Genomic DNA, 23,394 nt, shown 5'->3' with positions numbered 1-23,394 from the left:
TTAAGCCAAATATGAAGCCTGGTGAAACTTCTGCAGCCTGACTACTGCCAATCTGTTGGCATAACTTTTATTGAGAATTTCAACACTTTTTGGAAGCAAAAGATGATGTGGGCTGCAGAAGGTTCTTAGCACCTCATATCTGGCTTAAAGACCAGCGACGGCACGGGGCCGGAGATAATCGGCAGCTTTTCAGAGCCTTTTAGGGTGTTGCTCATTTATTTTATTTATTTAACCTTTATTTAACTAGGCAAGTCAGTTAAGAACACATTCTTATTTACAATGGCGGCCTACACCGGCCAAACACCAATTGTGCGCCGCCCTATGGGACTCCCAATCACGGCCGGTTGTGATACAGCCTGGAATCGAACCAGGGTGTCTATAGTGACGCCTCTAGCGCTGAGATGCAGTGCCTTAGACCGCTGCTCCACTCGGTCTGTAGTGACGCCTCAAGCACTGAGATGCAGTGCCTTAGACCGCTGCTCCACTCGGTCTGTAGTGACGCCTCAAGCACTGAGATGCAGTGCCTTAGACCGCTGCGCCACTCGGTCTGTAGTGACGCCTCAAGCCCTGAGATGCAGTGCCTTAGACCGCTGCTCCACTCGGTCTGTAGTGACGCCTCTAGCACTGAGATGCAGTGCCTTAGACCGCTGCTCCACTCGGGAGCCTAACTCCTGATCCAGCTAGACATCATCCTAGACTGAATGATGTAAATGGATCAATCAGATAATCCCCCAAAATGTTTAGTTCTACTCGAGATAATGTCCTCTGTAATATGTCTCTCTGTTTGATGTGATGAGATAATGTGTAGTAATGGAGACGAGTGATATTCAGTCAGAATAATAATGGTGGTTTTATGTTTCATGTGGATCGTTTTGCTGCTGTAAACCTTAAATCAACAGTGTGTGTGTGATGTCACGGGCTGTAAGCCCTGGCAGTTGACTTTAATATAGAGCAGATTTATATTATCATGTCAGAGAGAGACCGTAGGGGCACGATCTGCCTTCAGGGACCAGCTTCTCCCTGGGAACCACCTCCACACACATACAGTGCCTTGCAAAAGGATTCATCATTTTTCCTATTTTGTTGCATTACAACCTGTCATTTAAATTGATTTTTATTTGGATTTCATGTAATGGACATACACAAAATAGTCCAAATTGGTGAAGTGAAATGAAAAAAATTACTTGTTTCAAAAAATTCGAAAAAATAAATTACGGAAAAGTGGTGCGTGCATATGTATTCACCCCCTTTGCTATGAAGCCACTAAATAAGATCTGGTGCAACCAATTACCTCCACCAAGCAAGCAGCACCAGGAAGACCAAGGAGCTCTCCAAACAGGTCAGGGACAAAGTTGTGGAGAAGTACAGATCAGGTTATAAAATAATATCCGAAACTTTGAACATCCCACGGAGCACCATTAAATCCATTATAAAAAAATGGAAAGAATTTGGCACCACAACAAACCTGCCAAGAGTTTATAACCCAACCCTGATCTGTACTTCTCCACAACTTTGTCCCTGACCTGTTTGGAGAGCTCCTTGGTCTTCATGGTGCCGCTTGCTTGGTGGTGCCCCTTGCTTAGTGGTGTTGCAGACTCTGGGGCCTTTCAGAACAGATGTATATATACTGAGATCATGTGACAGATCATGTGACACTTAATACATTTCATTCTCACAGTCTCCCTTTGATAAATGTCAATCTCACAGTCTCCCTTTAATAAATGTCAATCTCACAGTGTCCCTTTAATAAATGTCAATCTCACAGTCTCCCTTTAATACATGTCAATCTCACAGGCTCCCTTTAATAAATGTAAATCTCCCAGTCTCCCTTTAATGTGCTCTCTCTCCCTGTCAGGCGTTTGTGATCTCGTTTACGTCGGACTTCATTCCCAGGCTGGTGTACCAGTACATGTACAGTCAGACGGGCACCATGCACGGCTTCATAGACCACACCCTCTCTCACTTCAACGTGTCCAACTTCAGACCTGGCAAAGCCCCCACCTCCTCACTCCTCGCTGAGATCACCGTCTGCAGGTTAGTACCTCCTCACTCCTCGCTGAGATCACCGTCTGCAGGTTAGCACCTCCTCACTCCTCGCTGAGATCACCGTCTGCAGGTTAGTACCTCCTCACTCCTCGCTGAGATCACCGTCTGCAGGTTAGCACCTCCTCACTCCTCGCTGAGATCATCGTCTGCAGGTTAGTACCTCCTCGCTGAGATCACCGTCTGCAGGTTAGTACCTCCTCACTCCTCGCTGAGATCACCGTCTGCAGGTTAGTACCTCCTCACTCCTCGCTGAGATCACCGTCTGCAGGTTAGTACCTCCTCACTCCTCGCTGAGATCACCGTCTGCAGGTTAGTACCTCCTCACTCCTCGCTGAGATCACCGTCTGCAGGTTAGTACCTCCTCACTCCTCGCTGAGATCACCGTCTGCAGGTTAGCACCTCCTCACTCCTCGCTGAGATCACCGTCTGCAGGTTAGTACCTCCTCACTCCTCGCTGAGATCACCGTCTGCAGGTTAGCACCTCCTCACTCCTCGCTGAGATCACCGTCTGCAGGTTAGCACCTCCTCACTCCTCGCTGAGATCACCGTCTGCAGGTTAGCACCTCCTCACTCCTCGCTGAGATCACCGTCTGCAGGTTAGCACCTCCTCGCTGAGATCACCGTCTGCAGGTTAGCACCTCCTCGCTGAGATCACCGTCTGCAGGTTAGCACCTCCTCGCTGAGATCACCGTCTGCAGGTTAGCACCTCCTCGCTCCTCGCTGAGATCACCGTCTGCAGGTTAGCACCTCCTCACTCCTCGCTGAGATCACCGTCTGCAGGTTAGCACCTCCTCGCTGAGATCAACGTCTGCAGGTTAGCACCTCCTCGCTGAGATCACCGTCTGCAGGTTAGCACCTCCTCACTCCTCGCTGAGATCACCGTCTGCAGGTTAGCACCTCCTCGCTGAGATCACCGTCTGCAGGTTAGCACCTCCTCACTCCTCGCTAAGATCACCGTCTGCAGGTTAGCACCTCCTCACTCCTCGCTGAGATCACCGTCTGCAGGTTAGCACCTCCTCACTCCTCGCTGAGATCACTGTCTGCAGGTTAGCACCTCCTCGCTGAGATCACCGTCTGCAGGTTAGTACCTCCTCACTCCTCGCTGAGATCACCGTCTGCAGGTTAGTACCACACCACTCCTCGCTGAGATCACCGTCTGCAAGTTAGCACCTCCTCACTCCTCGCTGAGATCACCGTCTGCAGGTTAGTACCTCCTCACTCCTCGCTGAGATCACCGTCTGCAGGTTAGCACCTCCTCGCTGAGATCACCGTCTGCAGGTTAGTACCTCCTCACTCCTCGCTGAGATCACCGTCTGCAGGTTAGTACCACACCACTCCTCGCTGAGATCACCGTCTGCAGGTTAGCACCTCCTCACTCCTCGCTGAGATCACCGTCTGCAGGTTAGCACCTCCTCGCTGAGATCACCGTCTGCAGGTTAGTACCTCCTCACTCCTCGCTGAGATCACCGTCTGCAGGTTAGCACCTCCTCGCTGAGATCACCGTCTGCAGGTTAGTACCACACCACTCCTCGCTGAGATCACCATCTGCAGGTTAGCACCTCCTCACTCCTCGCTGAGATCACCGTCTGCAGGTTAGCACCTCCTCGCTGAGATCACCGTCTGCAGGTTAGTACCTCCTCACTCCTCGCTGAGATCACCGTCTGCAGGTTAGTACCTCCTCACTCCTCGCTGAGATCACCGTCTGCAGGTTAGCACCTCCTCACTCCTCGCTGAGATCACCGTCTGCAGGTTAGCACCCCCTCACTCCTCGCTGAGATCACCGTCTGCTGGTTAGCACCTCCTCACTCCTCGCTGAGATCACCGTCTGCAGGTTAGTACCTCCTCACTCCTCGCTGAGATCACCGTCTGCAGGTTAGTACCTCCTCACTCCTCGCTGAGATCACCGTCTGCAGGTTAGCACCTCCTCACTGAGATCACCGTCTGCAGGTTAGTACCTCCTCGCTGAGATCACCGTCTGCAGGTTAGCACCTCCTCGCTGAGATCACCGTCTGCAGGTTAGTACCTCCTCACTCCTTGCTGAGATCACCGTCTGCAGGTTAGTACCACACCACTCCTCGCTGAGATCACCGTCTGCAGGTTAGCACCTCCTCACTCCTCGCTGAGATCACCGTCTGCAGGTTAGTACCTCCTCACTCCTCGCTGAGATCACCGTCTGCAGGTTAGTACCTCCTCACTCCTCGCTGAGATCACCGTCTGCAGGTTAGTACCTCCTCACTCCTCGCTGAGATCACCGTCTGCAGGTTAGTACCTCCTCACTCCTCGCTGAGATCACTGTCTGCAGGTTAGCACCTCCTCGCTGAGATCACCATCTGCAGGTTAGTACCTCCTCACTCCTCGCTGAGATCACCGTCTGCAGGTTAGTACCACACCACTCCTCGCTGAGATCACCGTCTGCAGGTTAGCACCTCCTCACTCCTCGCGAGAGATCACCGTCTGCAGGTTAGCAACTCCTCGCTGAGATCACTGTCTGCAGGTTAGTACCACACCACTCCTCGCTGAGATCACCGTCTGCAGGTTAGCACCTCCTCGCTGAGATCACCGTCTGCAGGTTAGTACCACACCACTCCTCGCTGAGATCACCGTCTGCAGGTTAGCACCTCCTCACTCCTCGCTGAGATCACCGTCTGCAGGTTAGCACCTCCTCGCTGAGATCACCGTCTGCAGGTTAGTACCTCCTCACTCCTCGCTGAGATCACCGTCTGCAGGTTAGTACCACACCACTCCTCGCTGAGATCACCGTCTGCAGGTTAGCACCTCCTCGCTGAGATCACCGTCTGCAGGTTAGTACCACACCACTCCTCGCTGAGATCACCGTCTGCAGGTTAGCACCTCCTCACTCCTCGCTGAGATCACCGTCTGCAGGTTAGCACCTCCTCGCTGAGATCACCGTCTGCAGGTTAGCACCTCCTCGCTGAGATCACCGTCTGCAGGTTAGCACCTCCTCACTCCTCGCTGAGATCACCGTCTGCAGGTTAGTACCTCCTCACTCCTCGCTGAGATCACCGTCTGCAGGTTAGTACCTCCTCACTCCTCGCTGAGATCACCGTCTGCAGGTTAGTACCTCCTCACTCCTCGCTGAGATCACCGTCTGCAGGTTAGTACCTCCTCACTCCTCGCTGAGATCACCGTCTGCAGGTTAGTACCACACCACTCCTCGCTGAGATCACCGTCTGCAGGTTAGCACCTCCTCGCTGAGATCACCGTCTGCAGGTTAGTACCACACCACTCCTCGCTGAGATCACCGTCTGCAGGTTAGCACCTCCTCGCTGAGATCACCGTCTGCAGGTTAGTACCACACCACTCCTCGCTGAGATCACCGTCTGCAGGTTAGCACCACACCACATTGTGTCTCTCCTCTCATTGAAGCCTCCATGCTGTGGAGTGCTGGTAGTCAGAAGATTCTTACAGGCTTTTAGATTTTTCAGGTTGGACGTTAGTACGGTGGGCGCACCGATTGGTGTCACCTCGTTATTTAGTATGTGTTACACCTGTGCTGGCTTGTCATCTCGTTAGTCAGAAGGTGTTTTACCTGTGATATTTAAGAGTGGCTGGCCCAGGTGATATTTAAGAGTGGCTGGCCCAGTGCTCCAGTTGTCTTGAGAGAAAAAAATTCCTTTATCTGATCTTCCCTGTTTCTGTTTTGCTCTACTTTTTGGTTTGCTTCCTGTTTCTAAGTTTGGTTTTCATTTTGTTGGCCTCTTCTTGGGCAGATTCAGTGGGTCTCATGGTGGGTGTCTTTTAGGGCCCAGTTGTTGTTGCTAGTCAACCTCCAGTGGACACCCCCATGAGTGACTTTCAGAACCCCTCCTAAAATCCCAACTGTTTCGTTTTGGTTGTTGTCAGTCACTCTTTGTTTGTTTGTCCCCTTCTGTTTGAGCGACGATTTTTGGTGTTCTTGCTGCGGGAACGTAACAGGTTGGACTGACATTAGAGACTGGTGCTTGATGATCCATGGTGCTCCCATGCTGCCTCCATGGTGCTCCCATGCTGCCTCCATGGTGCTCCCATGCTGCCTCCATGGTGCTCCCATGCTGCCTCCATGGTGCTCCCATCAGTCAGGATCCATGGTGCTCCCATCAGTCAGCTACCTCTCTCTCCTGCTACCTCTCTCTCCTGCTACCTCTCTCTCCTGCTTACCTCTCTCTCCCGCTACCTCTCTCTCCCGCTACCTCTCTCTCCCGCTACCTCTCTCTCCCGCTACCTCTCTCTCCCGCTACCTCTCTCTCCCGCTACCTCTCTCTCCCGCTACCTCTCTCCCCTGCTACCTCTCTCTCCCGCTACCTCTCTCTCCCGCTACCTCTCTCTCCCGCTACCTCTCTCCCGCTACCTCTCTCTCTCTCCCGCTACCTCTCTCTCCTGCTACCTCTCTCTCCTGCTACCTCTCTCTCCTGCTACCTCTCTCTCCTGCTACCTCTCTCTCCTGCTACCTCTCTCTCTCCTGCTACCTCTCTCTCCCGCTACCTCTCTCCCCTGCTACCTCTCTTTCCTGCTACCTCTCTCTCTCCTGCTACCTCTCTCTCCCGCTACCTCTCTCTCCCGCTACCTCTCTCTCCCGCTACCTCTCTCCCGCTACCTCTCTCTCTCTCCCGCTACCTCTCTCTCCTGCTACCTCTCTCTCCCGCTACCTCTCTCTCCCGCTACCTCTCTCTCCCGCTACCTCTCTCCCGCTACCTCTCTCTCTCTCCCGCTACCTCTCTCTCCCGCTACCTCTCTCTCCTGCTACCTTTCTCTCCCGCTACCTCTCTCCCGCTACCTCTCTCTCTCTCCTGCTACCACTCTCTCCTGCTACCTCTCTCTCTAATCATCAGTGTTGTTGGTCCAGTTAACACAGAGAGTGTCTGTCTAACTCTAATAATCCTACAGCCATGTTCCATGTCTCTGGCTTTAAATAATTTACTAAATGGCATAACCCTAACCCTGCAGGTCTGTTGGGAACTCTGTTACGTAACTGTGGAGGCAGAACCCTGCAGCCCTGTTGGTTTTCAAATCCATCTCCTAACCCAACACAGAGGGTGTTACTGTCTGCCTGACTGGACCACTGCAGGTCTCTCTAACCTCAAACATCTAGACCCTGCAGTTCTAACCTTGCAGGACTGTTGGGATTCTGTTACATAACAGCACCGTAGAGACAGAATGCCGTCTCTGTCTGTTTTTAAAACACACTATCACGTCACATTTAAGACTATAGGAATGCCCCTCCAGTGTTAGAGCATGACTGATGAACGATTCCCAGAAAACACAGCGTTTGTGTCATGAAAAGGTTTTATTAAAGAAAGAGACTGTTCAGTAAGGTCAGATCATTCGCTTCCTGGGGGTTGGGCCGGATGGGACGGGGAGGATGGAGGGAGAGATGCCATATCGTCCTCCCCTGGTCTTTAAATCTTTAATGGAAGAGGAGCAGTGGTCAAAGTGTGGTCATAATGATACACTAAGTGGGTAAAACCTAAAGAACACCTTCCTAATATTCAGTTGCACCCCATACCCCCCCCCCTTATGCCCTCAGAACAGACTCAATTCGTCAGGCCATGGACTCTACAAGGTGTCGAAAGCGTTCCACAGGGATGCTGGCTCATGTTGACTCCAATGCTTCCCACAGTTGTGTCAAGTTGGCTGGATGTCCTTTGGGTGGTGGACCATTCTTGATACACACGGGAAACTGTTGGGTGTGAAAAACCCAGCAGCATTGCAGTTCTTGACACAAACCGGTTCGCCTGGCATCTACTACCATACCCCGTTCAAAGGCACTTAAATATTTAGTCTTGCCCATTCACCCTCTGAATGGAACACATACACAATCCATGTCTCAATTGTCGCAAGGCTTAAAAGTCCTTCTTTAACCTGTTTCCTCCCCTTCATCTACACTGATTGAAGTGGATTTAACAGGTGACATCAATAAGGGGTCATAGCCTTCACCTGGTCAGTCTGTCATGGAAAGAGCAGGTGTCCTTAATGTTTTGTCCACTCAGTGTATATAATATATGCCATTTAACAGACACTTTTATCCACAGTGACTTAAAAGCATACATGCATTTTGGTATGGGTGGCCCCAGCGGGAATCAAACCCTCAGCCCTGGCATTGCAAGCAACATGCTCTACCAACTGAGCCACACAGGACCACATACTGTGGTTCTACTAAAACATACTGGGCTGGGGAACACAGGACCACATACTGGGCTGGGGAACACAGGACCACATACTGGGCTGGGGAACACAGGACCACATACTGGGCTGGGGAACACAGGACCACATACTGGGCTGGGGAACACAGGACCACATACTGGGCTGGGGAACACAGGACCACATACTGGGCTGGGGAACACAGGACCACATACTGGGCTGGGGAACACAGGACCACATACTGTGGTTCTACTAAAACATACTGGGCTGGGGAACACAGGACCACATACTGTGGTTCTACTAAAACATACTGGGCTGGGGAACACAGGACCACATACTGTGGTTCTACTAAAACATACTGGGCTGGGGAACACAGGACCACATACTGGGCTGGGGAACACAGGACCACATACTGTGGTTCTACTAAAACATACTGGGCTGGGGAACACAGGACCACATACTGTGGTTCTACTCAAACATACTGGGCTGGGGAACACAGGACCACATACTGTGGTTCTACTAAAACATACTGGGCTGGGGAACACAGGACCACATACTGGGCTGGGGAACACAGGACCACATACTGTGGTTCTACTAAAACATACTGGGCTGGGGAACACAGGACCACATACTGGGCTGGGGAACACAGGACCACATACTGTGGTTCTACTAAAACACACTGGGCTGGGGAACTAGAGAAACCGGGGGCTTTATCAGCGGGGGAATGTTATCAGGGGTTGACCACGTTTTCTGGCATAGTGGCTAACTTGGTAATTGGCTGTGTGAGGGAGGAAGGGGAGGGGTGGGGGGGAGGGGAGGGGTGGGAATGTGCTGACCCTTGTTTCTTTGCAGATTGGAGCTCCGTTCCCCAGAGATACTAGTGGAAATCAGTCCAACTTCCTCTTGGACTGTCACGCACCCATCTAGAGGAAATACACTGAGCTCCAAAAGTATTGAGACAGTGTCATATTTTTTGTTGTTTTGGCTCTGTACTCCAGCACTTTGGATTTGAAATGATACAATGACTGTGAGGTTAAAGTGCGGACTGTCAGCTTTAATTTGAAGGTATTTTCATCCACATCGGGTGAACCGTTTAGAAATTACAGACCAAAAGTATTTTGACAAATTCACCTAAGTGTGTTAAAGTAGTCATAAGTTTAGTATTTGGTCCCATATTCCTAGAATGCAATGTTTAAATCAAGCTTGTGACTCTACAAACTTGTTGGATGCATTTGCTGTTTGTTTTGGTTGTGTTTCAGATTATTTTGTGTCCAATAGAAATGAACGGTAAATAATGTATTATATCATTTTGGAGTCACTTTTATTGTAAACAAGAATAGAATATGTTTCTGAACTCTTCTACATTCATGTGGATGCTGCCATGGTTACGGATGATCCTGAATGAATGAATTAACTTCTCACCATTACAATAACAGGAGAGGTTAGCATTTTATATCATACCCCCAAGACATGCTAACCTCTCACCATTACAATAACAGGGGAGGTTAGCATTTTATATCATACCCCTAAAACATGCTAACCTCTCACCATTACAATAACAGGAGAGGTTAGCATTTTATATCATACCCCCAAGACATGCTAACCTCTCACCATTACAATAACAGGAGAGGTTAGCATTTTATATCATACCCCTAAAACATGCTAACCTCTCACCATTACAATAACAGGGGAGGTTAGCATTTTATATCATACCCCTAAAACATACTAACCTCTCACCATTACAATAACAGGGGAGGTTAGCATTTTATATCATACCCCCAAGACATGCTAACCTCTCACCATTACAATAACAGGGGAGGTTAGCATTTTATATCATACCCCCAAGACATGCTAACCTCTCACCATTACAATAACAGGGGAGGTTAGCATTTTATATCATACCCCTAAAACATGCTAACCTCTCACCATTACAATAACAGGGGAGGTTAGCATTTTATATCATACCCCCAAGACATGCTAACCTCTCACCATTACAATAACAGGGGAGGTTAGCATTTTATATCATACCCCTAAAACATGCTAACCTCTCACCATTACAATAACAGGGGAGGTTAGCATTTTATATCATACCCCTAAAACATGCTAACCTCTCACCATTACAATAACAGGGGAGGTTAGCATTTTATATCATACCCCCAAGACATGCTAACCTCTCACCATTACAATAACAGGGGAGGTTAGCATTTTATATCATACCCCCAAGACATGCTAACCTCTCACCATTACAATAACAGGGGAGGTTAGCATTTTATATCATACCCCTAAAACATGCTAACCTCTCACCATTACAATAACAGGAGAGGTTAGCATTTTATATCATACCCCCAAGACATGCTAACCTCTCACCATTACAATAACAGGGGAGGTTAGCATTTTATATCATACCCCCAAGACATGCTAACCTCTCACCATTACAATAACAGGGGAGGTTAGCATTTTATATCATACCCCTAAAACATGCTAACCTCTCACCATTACAATAACAGGGGAGGTTAGCATTTTATATCATACCCCCAAGACATGCTAACCTCTCACCATTACAATAACAGGGGAGGTTAGCATTTTATATCATACCCCCAAGACATGCTAACCTCTCACCATTACAATAACAGGGGAGGTTAGCATTTTATATCATACCCCTAAAACATGCTAACCTCTCACCATTACAATAACAGGGGAGGTTAGCATTTTATATCATACCCCTAAAACATGCTAACCTCTCACCATTACAATAACAGGGGAGGTTAGCATTTTATATCATACCCCCAAGACATGCTAACCTCTCACCATTACAATAACAGGGGAGGTTAGCATTTTATATCATACCCCCAAGACATGCTAACCTCTCACCATTACAATAACAGGGGAGGTTAGCATTTTATATCATACCCCCAAGACATGCTAACCTCTCACCATTACAATAACAGGGGAGGTTAGCATTTTATATCATACCCCCAAGACATGCTAACCTCTCACCATTACAATAACAGGGGAGGTTAGCATTTTATATCATACCCCCAAGACATGCTAACCTCTCACCATTACAATAACAGGGGAGGTTAGCATTTTATATCATACCCCTAAAACATGCTAACCTCTCACCATTACAATAACAGGGGAGGTTAGCATTTTATATCATACCCCCAAGACATGCTAACCTCTCACCATTACAATAACAGGGGAGGTTAGCATTTTATATCATACCCCCAAGACATGCTAACCTCTCACCATTACAATAACAGGGGAGGTTAGCATTTTATATCATACCCCCAAGACATGCTAACCTCTCACCATTACAATAACAGGGGAGGTTAGCATTTTATATCATACCCCTAAAACATGCTAACCTCTCACCATTACAATAACAGGGGAGGTTAGCATTTTATATCATACCCCCAAGACATGCTAACCTCTCACCATTACAATAACAGGGGAGGTTAGCATTTTATATCATACCCCCAAGACATGCTAACCTCTCACCATTACAATAACAGGGGAGGTTAGCATTTTATATCATACCCCCAAGACATGCTAACCTCTCACCATTACAATAACAGGGGAGGTTAGCATTTTATATCATACCCCCAAGACATGCTAACCTCTCACCATTACAATAACAGGGGAGGTTAGCATTTTATATCATACCCCTAAAACATGCTAACCTCTCACCATTACAATAACAGGGGAGGTTAGCATTTTATATCATACCCCCAAGACATGCTAACCTCTCACCATTACAATAACAGGGGAGGTTAGCATTTTATATCATACCCCTAAAACATGCTAACCTCTCACCATTACAATAACAGGGGAGGTTAGCATTTTATATCATACCCCCAAAACATTCTAACCTCTCACCATTACAATAACAGGGGAGGTTAGCATTTTATATCATACCCCTAAAACATGCTAACCTCTTACCATTACAATAACAGGGGAGGTTAGCATTTTATATCATACCCCCAAGACATGCTAACCTCTCACCATTACAATAACAGGGGAGGTTAGCATTTTATATCATACCCCTAAAACATGCTAACCTCTCACCATTACAATAACAGGGGAGGTTAGCATTTTATATCATACCCCCAAGACATGCTAACCTCTCACCATTACAATAACAGGGGAGGTTAGCATTTTATATCATACCCCCAAGACATGCTAACCTCTCACCATTACAATAACAGGGGAGGTTAGCATTTTATATCATACCCCTAAAACATGCTAACCTCTCACCATTACAATAACAGGGGAGGTTAGCATTTTATATCATACCCCCAAGACATGCTAACCTCTCACCATTACAATAACAGGGGAGGTTAGCATTTTATATCATACCCCCAAGACATGCTAACCTCTCACCATTACAATAACAGGGGAGGTTAGCATTTTATATCATACCCCCAAGACATGCTAACCTCTCACCATTACAATAACAGGGGAGGTTCATAACCCCCCCCAGAAATGCTAACCTCCCCTGTTATTGTAATGGTGAGAGGTTAGCATTTTTGGGGGGGGTTATGATATTTGTGCGTCTAACTTTCTCACTCATCATTATTTACCGTTAATTTCTATTGGACACAAAATAATCTGAAACGCAACCAAAACAAACAGCAAATGCATCCAACAAGTTTGTAGAATCATAAGCTTGATGTAATCATTGCTTGCTATGAATATGGGACCAAATACTAAACTTTTGACTACTTTAATACAAATATAAGTGAATTTGACCCAATACTTTTGGTCCTCTAAAATGGGGGGGGGGGAACTATGTACAAAAAGTGCTGTAATTTCTAAACGATTCACCCGATATGGATGAACATACCCACAAATTAAAGCTATCTATACTTTAACCTCATTTAAAATCCAAAGCGCTGGAGTACAGAGCCAAAATAACGTGTCACTGTCCCAATACTTTTGGAGATCACTGCATTATTAAATCAATGTGTGTCTGCTCTATATTTAACGTGGTCAGTATTGTGATAACCAAACATGGAGACAGCCAGAGGATCATTGAGGTGATGTCTTTTTCAGGGAATCAGATTTGTGTGTGGGGGGGGGGGGGGTTCCCAGGGAGAGGCACGTCCCTGAGGGCAGATAAAGTGCAGGGAGGGTGGGTGAATCGGAGCCAGTCTCACACATTCCTGCTCCATGCCTGTATATGGCCATACACCAGGACCAGTCTGTCTCTGTGATGTTTTCCTAATTCAATACAGTCAATCAAACATTTAGGAGGAAATTCAACTCGGCTTTGATGTCCATTCTGAAAGAAATTGACAAAAATAGTTTGTCTGTTTTTGATCCGTCTGTCTGACCAGCCGTAGTATCACGGTATCTCCAGGGACTTTAGTTGTTTCATAGTAGAAACCCAGTTTCTGTCAAACGAACTGATGTGGATGTGGTGTAGGAGTCAGGCGCAGGACACAGAGGCTTCGTCCAACAGACTTTACTAGTCAAATGTGACAAAATACAATACACAGCCTCGAAAACAAACAGAGGCGAGCGATTACGCAAACTGTGCGTAAAAACACCAAACAAACAAACAGAGCGAAAACACGCAGCTCCTATTGACAGGCAGACAATAACACACAACACAAGACTAACCAAACGAGAAACTTATAGGAGACATAATTAACCAAACAGGAAACAGGTGTACACAATCAGACAAAACCAAACAGACATCGAAAACATCAAACGGTGGTAGCTAGTACTCCGGGGACGACGACCGCCGAAACCTGCCCGAACAAGAAGGAGGAGCAGCCTCGGCCGAAACCGTGACAGTTTCTAGTAGAAACATTCAACTGACTGTTATTGGGCTTTATGGGAAAGTTCTATTGTCTGAATTAGTCTCTGTGCCCTGCCTCTACCCATGGTTCTCTAGCCATGGTTGGATAGAAGATAGAGGGGTACTGAGGGGCATCATTAATAACATGGTTGTATAGAGGTGTACTGAGGGGCATCATTAATAACATGGTTGGATAGAAGATAGAGGGGTACTGAGGGGCGTCATTAATAACATGGTTGGATAGAAGATAGAGGGGTACTGAGGGGCATCATTAATAACATGGTTGGATAGAAGATAGAGGGGTACTGAGGGGCATCATTAATAACATGGTTGTATAGAAGATAGAGGGGTACTGAGGGGCATCATTAATAACATGGTTGGATAGAAGATAGAGGGGTACTGAGGGGCATCATTAATAACATGGTTGGATAGAAGATAGAGGGGTACCGAGGGCCATCATTAATAACATGGTTGTATAGAAGATAGAGGGGTACTGAGGGGCGTCATTAATAACACGGTTGGATAGAAGATAGAGGGGTACTGAGGGGCATCATTAATAACATGGTTGGATAGAAGATAGAAGGGGTACTGAGGGGCATCATTAATAACATGGTTGTATAGAGGGGTACTGAGGGGCATCATTAATAACATGGTTGGATAGAAGATAGAGGGGTACTGAGGGGCATCATTAATAACATGGTTGTATAGAGGTGTACTGAGGGGCATCATTAATAACATGGTTGGATAGAAGATAGAGGGGTACTGAGGGGCGTCATTAATAACATGGTTGGATAGAAGATAGAGGGGTACTGAGGGGCATCATTAATAACATGGTTGGATAGAAGATAGAGGGGTACTGAGGGGCATCATTAATAACATGGTTGTATAGAAGATAGAGGGGTACTGAGGGGCATCATTAATAACATGGTTGGATAGAAGATAGAGGGGTACTGAGGGGCGTCATTAATAACACGGTTGGATAGAAGATAGAGGGGTACTGAGGGGCATCATTAATAACATGGTTGGATAGAAGATAGAGGGGTACTGAGGGGCATCATTAATAACATGGTTGGATAGAAGATAGAGGGGTACTGAGGGGCATCATTAATAACATGGTTGGATAGAAGATAGAGGGGTACCGAGGGCCATCATTAATAACATGGTTGTATAGAAGATAGAGGGGTACTGAGGGGCGTCATTAATAACACGGTTGGATAGAAGATAGAGGGGTACTGAGGGGCATCATTAATAACATGGTTGGATAGAAGATAGAAGGGGTACTGAGGGGCATCATTAATAACATGGTTGTATAGAGGGGTACTGAGGGGCATCATTAATAACATGGTTGGATAGAAGATAGAGGGGTACTGAGGGGCATCATTAATAACATGGTTGGATAGAGGGGTACTGAGGGGCATCATTAATAACATGGTTGGATAGAAGATAGAGGGGTACTGAGGGGCATCATTAATAACATGATTGTATAGAAGATAGAGGGGTACTGAGGGGCATCATTAATAACATGGTTGGATAGAAGATAGAGGGGTACTGAGGGGCATCATTAATAACATGGTTGTATAGAGGGGTACTGAGGGGCATCATTAATAACATGGTTGGATAGAGGTGTACTGAGGGGCATCATTAATAACATGGTTGGATAGAAGATAGAGGTGTACTGAGGGGCATCATTAATAACATGGTTGGATAGAAGATAGAGGGGTACTGAGGGGCATCATTAATAACATGATTGGATAGAGGATAGAGGGGTACTGAGGGGCATCATTACTAACATGGTTGGATAGAGGATAGATTATGACTCTGTCCCCTAGACTACAGCCTGACCACCTCCATTATGGCTCTGTCCCCTAGACTACAGCCTGACGACCTCCATTATGGCTCTGTCCCCTAGACTACAGTCTGGCCACCTCCATTATGGCTCTGTCCCCTAGACTACAGCCTGATGACCTCCATTATGGCTCTGTCCCCTAGACTACAGTCTGACCACCTCCATTATGACTCTGTCCCCTAGACTACAGCCTGACCACCTCCATTATGGCTCTGTCCCCTAGACTACAGCCTGACGACCTCCATTATGGCTCTGTCCCCTAGACTACAGCCTGACCACCTCCATTATGGCTCTGTCCCCTAGACTACAGCCTGACCACCTCCATTATGGCTCTGTCCCCTAGACTACAGCCTGACGACCTCCATTATGGCTCTGTCCCCTATACTACAGCCTGACCACCTCCATTATGTCTCAGTCCCCTATACTACAGCCTGACCACCTCCATTATGGCTCTGTCCCCTAGACTACAGTCTGACCACCTCCATTATGGCTCTGTCCCCTAGACTACAGTCTGACCACCTCCATTATGACTCTGTACCCTAGACCAGTGGTTCTCAACTAATTTTGCCTCAGGACCCAAATTGAACCGGGTTGTCAGTCGCAACCCCACGTTAAATTATTTCAAATGTAGGTTCATTATCATTTCTACACACTTTCTACCTTGTTTTACTTGTTTAAGTTCAGACTGGAGTGTTTTTTCATTAGTCATGTGTTCTATCTAGTAACTGGTGAAGACAGGAGAGAGATGTATCTGTCACTAACCTGTCCAAGACCTATAGTAACCTCTCTCCCTCCCCTCCCCCAGACCTATAGTAACCTCTCTCCCTCCCCTCCCCCAGACCTCTAGTAACCTCTCTCCCTCCCCTCCCCCAGACCTCTAGTAACCTCTCTCCCTCCCCTCCCCCAGACCTATAGTAACCTCTCTCCCTCCCCTCCCCCAGACCTCTAGTAACCTCTCTCCCTCCCCTCCCCCAGACCTCTAGTAACCTCTCTCCCTCCCCTCCCCCAGACCTATAGTAACCTCTCTCCCTCCCCTCCCCCAGACCTATAGTAACCTCTCTCCCTCCCCTCCCCCAGACCTATAGTAACCTCTCTCCCTCCCCTCCCCCAGACCTCTAGTAACCTCTCTCCCTCCCCTCCCCCAGACCTCTAGTAACCTATCTCCCTCCCCTCCCCCAGACCTATAGTAACCTCTCTCCCTCCCCTCCCCCAGACCTATAGTAACCTCTCTCCCTCCCCCAGACCTATAGTAACCTCTCTCCCTCCCCCAGACCTATAGTAACCTCTCCCCCTCCCTTCCCCAGACCTATAGTAACCTCTCTCCCTCCCCTCCCCCAGACCTATAGTAACCTCTCCCCCTCCCCTCCCCCAGACCTATAGTAACCTCTCTCCCTCCCCTCCCCCAGACCTATAGTAACCTCTCTCCCTCCCCTCCCCCAGACCTATAGTAACCTCTCTCCCTCCCCTCCCCCAGACCTCTAGTAACCTCTCTCCCTCCCCTCCCCCAGACCTATAGTAACCTCTCTCCCTCCCCTCCCCCAGACCTATAGTAACCTCTCTCCCTCCCCTCCCCCAGACCTATAGTAACCTCTCTCCCTCCCCTCCCCCAGACCTATAGTAACCTCTCCCCCTCCCCTCCCCCAGACCTATAGTAACCTTTCTCCCTCCCCTCCCCCAGACCTATAGTAACCTTTTTTTATTTTTTATTTTTATTTATTTAGCAGACGCTCTTATCCAGAGCGACTTACAGGAGCAATTAGGGTTAAGTGCCTTGCTCAAGGGCACATCGACAGATTTTTCACCTAGTCGGCTCGGGGATTAGAACCAGCGACCTTTCGGTTACTGGCAAAACGCTCTTACCCACTAAGCTACCTGCCCTAACCTCTCTCCCTCCCCTCCCCCAGACCTATAGTAACCTCTCTCCCTCCCCTCCCCCAGACCTATAGTAACCTCTCTCCCTCCCCTCCCCCAGACCTATAGTAACCTCTCTCCCTCCCCTCCCCCAGACCTATAGTAACCTCTCTCCCTCCCCTCCCCCAGACCTATAGTAACCTCTCCCCCTCCCCTCCCCCAGACCTATAGTAACCTCTCTCCCTCCCCTCCCCCAGACCTATAGTAACCTCTCCCCTCCCCTCCCCCAGACCTATAGTAACCTCTCTCCCTCCCCTCCCCCAGACCTCTAGTAACCTCTCTCCCTCCCCTCCCCCAGACCTATAGTAACCTCTCTCCCTCCCCTCCCCCAGACCTATAGTAACCTCTCTCCCTCCCCTCCCCCAGACCTCTAGTAACCTCTCTCCCTCCCCTCCCCCAGACCTCTAGTAACCTCTCTCCCTCCCCTCCCCCAGACCTATAGTAACCTCTCTCCCTCCCCTCCCCCAGACCTATAGTAACCTCTCTCCCTCCCCTCCCCCAGACCTATAGTAACCTCTCTCCCTCCCCTCCCCCAGACCTATAGTAACCTCTCTCCCTCCCCTCCCCCAGACCTATAGTAACCTCTCTCCCTCCCCTCCCCCAGACCTCTAGTAACCTCTCTCCCTCCCCTCCCCCAGACCTCTAGTAACCTCTCTCCCTCCCCTCCCCCAGACCTATAGTAACCTCTCTCCCTCCCCTCCCCCAGACCTATAGTAACCTCTCTCCCTCCCCTCCCCCAGACCTATAGTAACCTCTCTCCCTCCCCTCCCCCAGACCTCTAGTAACCTCTCTCCCTCCCCTCCCCCAGACCTATAGTAACCTCTCTCCCTCCCCTCCCCCAGACCTATAGTAACCTCTCCCCTCCCCTCCCCCAGACCTATAGTAACCTCTCTCCCTCCCCTCCCCCAGACCTATAGTAACCTCTCTCCCTCCCCTCCCCCAGACCTATAGTAACCTCTCCCCTCCCCCAGACCTATAGTAACCTCTCTCCCTCCCCTCCCCCAGACCTCTAGTAACCTCTCTCCCTCCCCTCCCCCAGACCTATAGTAACCTCTCTCCCTCCCCTCCCCCAGACCTATAGTAACCTCTCTCCCTCCCCTCCCCCAGACCTCTAGTAACCTCTCTCCCTCCCCTCCCCCAGACCTATAGTAACCTCTCTCCCTCCCCTCCCCCAGACCTATAGTAACCTCTCTCCCTCCCCTCCCCCAGACCTATAGTAACCTCTCTCCCTCCCCTCCCCCAGACCTATAGTAACCTCTCCCCTCCCCCAGACCTATAGTAACCTCTCTCCCTCCCCTCCCCCAGACCTCTAGTAACCTCTCTCCCTCCCCTCCCCCAGACCTATAGTAACCTCTCTCCCTCCCCTCCCCCAGACCTATAGTAACCTCTCTCCCTCCCCTCCCCCAGACCTATAGTAACCTCTCTCCCTCCCCTCCCCCAGACCTATAGTAACCTCTCTCCCTCCCCTCCCCCAGACCTATAGTAACCTCTCTCCCTCCCCTCCCCCAGACCTATAGTAACCTCTCTCCCTCCCCTCCCCCAGACCTATAGTAACCTCTCTCCCTCCCCTCCCCCAGACCTCTAGTAACCTCTCTCCCTCCCCTCCCCCAGACCTCTAGTAACCTCTCTCCCTCCCCTCCCCCAGACCTATAGTAACCTCTCTCCCTCTCCTCCCCCAGACCTATAGTAACCTCTCTCCCTCCCCTCCCCAGGTATAAGGACTACAGAGAGCCACCATGGTCAGCTGAAGCATACCAGTTCTCTAAAACCTACTGGGCCATCCTGGCTGCCAGACTGGCCTTCGTCATCCTGTTCCAGGTACAGTACAACCACTAATAGCAGGGACACCTTTCAGATAGTTCAACTCAACATTTAAAAAGGACTTTAGTCAGGAGATTTACTGGATATATGTGTTTACATAAGAGAGAGAGGGGGGACACATCCATCTGTAATCATCACATCTCTTTGGATTATGTGTTTGGAATGTGGTTGGACCAATGATCAGTGTGGTTGGACCACTGTGGTTGTAGTGTGGTTGGACCACTGTGGTTGCAGTGTGGGTGGACCAATGATTAGTGTGGTTGGACCACTGTGGTTGCAGTGTGGGTGGACCAATGATCAGTGTGGTTGGACCACTGTGGTTGTAGTGTGGTTGGACCACTGTGGTTGCAGTGTGGGTGGACCAATGATATGTGTGGTTGGACCACTGTGGTTGCAGTGTTGTTGGACCAATGATCAGTGTGGTTGGACCACTGTGGTTGCAGTGTTGTTGGACCAATGATCAGTGTGGTTGGACAACTGTGGTTGCAGTGTGGTTGGACCAATGATCAGTGTGGTTGGACCACTGTGGTTGCAGTGTGGTTGGACCAATGATCAGTGTGGTTGGACCACTGTGGTTGCAGTGTGGTTGGACCACTGTGGTTGCAGTGTGGTTGGACCAATGATCAGTGTGGTTGGACCACTGTGGTTACAGTGTGGGTGGACCAATGATCAGTGTGGTTGGACCACTGTGGTTGCAGTGTGGTTGGACCAATGATCAGTGTGGTTGGACCACTGTGGTTGCAGTGTGGGTGGACCAATGATCAGTGTGGTTGGACCACTGTGGTTACAGTGTGGTTGGACCAATGATCAGTGTGGTTGGACCACTGTGGTTGCAGTGTGGTTGGACCAATGATCAGTGTGGTTGGACCACTGTGGTTGCAGTGTTGTTGGACCAATGATCAGTGTGGTTAGACAACTGTGGTTGCAGTGTTGTTGGACCAATGCTCAGTGTGGTTGGACCACTGTGGTTGCAGTGTGGTTGGACCAATGATCAGTGTGGTTGGACCACTGTGGTTGCAGTGTGGTTGGACCAATGATCAGTGTGGTTGGATCACTGTGGTTGCAGTGTTGTTGGACAAATGATCAGTGTGGTTGGACCACTGTGGTTGCAGTGTGGTTGGACCAATGATCAGTGTGGTTGGACCACTGTGGTTGCAGTGTGGTTGGACCACTGTGGTTGCAGTGTGGTTGGACCAATGATCAGTGTGGTTGGACCACTGTGGTTACAGTTTGGGTGGACCAATGATCAGTGTGGTTGGACCACTGTGGTTGCAGTGTGGTTGGACCAATGATCAGTGTGGTTGGACCACTGTGGTTGCAGTGTGGGTGGACCAATGATCAGTGTGGTTGGACCACTGTGGTTACAGTGTGGTTGGACCAATGATCAGTGTGGTTGGACCACTGTGGTTGCAGTGTTGTTGGACCAATGATCAGTGTGGTTAGACAACTGTGGTTGCAGTGTTGTTGGACCAATGATCAGTGTGTTTGGACCACTGTGGTTGCAGTGTGGTTGGACCAATGATCAGTGTGGTTGGACCACTGTGGTTGCAGTGTGGTTGGACCAATGATCAGTGTGGTTGGATCACTGTGGTTGCAGTGTTGTTGGACCAATGATCAGTGTGGTTGGACCAGTGTGGTTGCAGTGTTGTTGGACCAATGATCAGTGTGGTTGGACCAGTGTGGTTGCAGTGTGGTTGGAACAATGATCAGTGTGGTTGGACCACTGTGGTTGCAGTGTGGTTGGACCAATGATCAGTGTGGTTGGACCACTGTGGTTGCAGTGTGGTTGGACCAATGATCAGTGTGGTTGGACCACTGTGGTTGCAGTGTGGTTGGACCACTGTTGTTGCAGTGTGGTTGGACCACTGTGGTTGCAGTGTGGTTGGACCAATGATCAGTGTGGTTGGACACGTGTGGTTGCAGTGTGGTTGGACCACTGATCAGTGTGGTTGGACCAGTGTGGTTGCAGTGTGGTTGGACCAATGATCAGTGTGGTTGGACCAGTGTGGTTGCAGTGTGGTTGGACCACTGATCAGTGTGGTTGGACCAGTGTGGTTGCAGTGTGGTTGGACCAGTGTGGTTGCAGTGTGGTTGGACCAGTGTGGTTGCAGTGTGGTTGGACCAATGATCAGTGTGGTTGGACCAGTGTGTTTGCAGTGTGGTTGGACCAATGATCAGTGTGGTTGGACCAGTGTGGTTGCAGTGTGGTTGGACCACTGTGGCTCCAGTATGGGTATTCATGGCTGTGGATGTATCCTGGTGTTTATACAGTGGTTGTATTTTAGTCAGAGTGGAACATTATCAGATGATTGTCAGTACAACACCAACCAGTTAAACCAAGTCCTATCTTCTCTTGTCCCTGTGTGCACCACCCCCCATCAGAACCTGGTGATGTTCCTGAGCCTGCTGGTTTCCTGGTTGATCCCAGACGTACCTAAGAACATCAGTGAGCAGCTGAAGAGAGAGAAGACTCTGTTGGTGGACGTGTTCCTCCGGGAGGAGAAGGAGAAGTTCCACCTCCTCCAGAGCCTCTTCTCCTCCAAGGACCAGCCCAGCCAGGGCCACCCCGACACGGACACGGCCCACGTCCGTACTCTACCCCCAGGCCCCTCCCAGGGCCTAGGCCAGCACCCGGGCGGAGAGGGAGGGGAGTCCCGGGCGCGATGCAGGGCTGCCAGTTTCAGCCAGTTCACCAGACAGATGTCCATGTCTCCTAGCAACGATGCAGGCCAACAGATGTCCATGTCTCCTAGCAACGACACAGCCCGACACACAGCGGTCTGACACTACTGCGGTAGCAACATGGAGGCTGAATGCGCCTCTGTGATCTCTCATCCATGTAGATTTGGTGTTCTCTTTCTGAAGCAGTGTGATGATGGAACATGCTGATAATGGACTTGTTCTTCTGGCCGGATAATCGACATATTCATAACCAGTGTGTGTGTGTTTATCTGCATAATGAGAGGTAACTGTTTAGTTCCCTTAAGGAAAAGCACCTTCAGCCAGATTGCTTTCTCTGAGAGAGCTTCCCACGTCTGGAAACACGCTGCCTTCAGACACACGGAACTGCTCCACCTACCGCACCTTCACAAATAACCTAAAGACACAGTCGTCTGGAAACACGCTGCCTTCAGACACACGGAACTGCTCCACCTACCGCACCTTCACAAATAACCCAAAGACATGTCTAAAGGACAGTCCGGTGTGTGAACACAATCCCAAGCTGTGTGTGAACACAATCCCAAGCTGTGTGTGAACACAATCCCAAGCTGTGTGTGAACACAATCCCAAGCTGTGTGTGAACACAATCCCAAGCTGTGTGTGAACACAATCCCAAGCTGTGTGTGAACACAATCCCAAGCTGTGTGTGAACACAATCCCAAGCTGTGTGTGAACACAATCCCAAACTGTGTGTGAACACAATCCCAAGCTGTGTAGAGCTGCTTTCTGTCGTCTGGTGGACCTTGTTGGTTATTTTTCTGTCATTTTGTTTGGTTGCTTTTTGTGTTATTGTCTGTCTGTCTGTCTACGTTAAGTGTTACCGGTCATATGTTGCTCAGTCTCTGCTTATTGTCTGTCTGTATTGTTATTGGAATTGTTTTTAATAACCTTCCCAGGGACTCCGGTCGAAAATTAGCCAGCTGGCTAAAACCGGCACCTTTACAGAAATGTTGATAAATGTGCACTGTTCCTGTAAAAAAATAAAACGTAATAATAATAATAATACCTGGATAATGTATAGAATATTGAGGTCCAGTGTGTATAACTGGGTAATGTACATGTTGAGGTCCAGTGTGTATAACTGGGTAATGTACATGTTGAGGTC

General features: G+C 49.0%; 1 protein-coding gene across 1 annotated transcript in view; it reads left to right on the top strand.

The window, feature by feature from the left end:
- The window catches only part of LOC311115938 (anoctamin-1-like), a gene marked incomplete at both ends in the record, with an annotated part of 39,970 nt that extends 17,618 nt beyond the window's left edge, over positions 1 to 22,352 (top strand). The window contains 3 exons of the mRNA XM_084191060.1: positions 1,856 to 2,034; positions 19,460 to 19,565; positions 21,951 to 22,352. Coding sequence (XP_084047186.1) covers positions 1,856 to 2,034; positions 19,460 to 19,565; positions 21,951 to 22,352 — 687 coding nt within the window. The remainder of the gene's footprint in view (positions 1 to 1,855; positions 2,035 to 19,459; positions 19,566 to 21,950) is intronic.
- Between the last annotated feature and the right edge of the window lie 1,042 nt (positions 22,353 to 23,394).

Source organism: Coregonus lavaretus (assembly GCF_964263955.1).
Source record: "Coregonus lavaretus genome assembly, contig: HAP1_SCAFFOLD_2136, whole genome shotgun sequence".
NCBI classification, from domain to species: domain Eukaryota; kingdom Metazoa; phylum Chordata; class Actinopteri; order Salmoniformes; family Salmonidae; genus Coregonus; species Coregonus lavaretus.
Note: the sequence above shows the minus strand (reverse complement) of the source record. Positions and strands in the feature narration are given on the sequence as shown.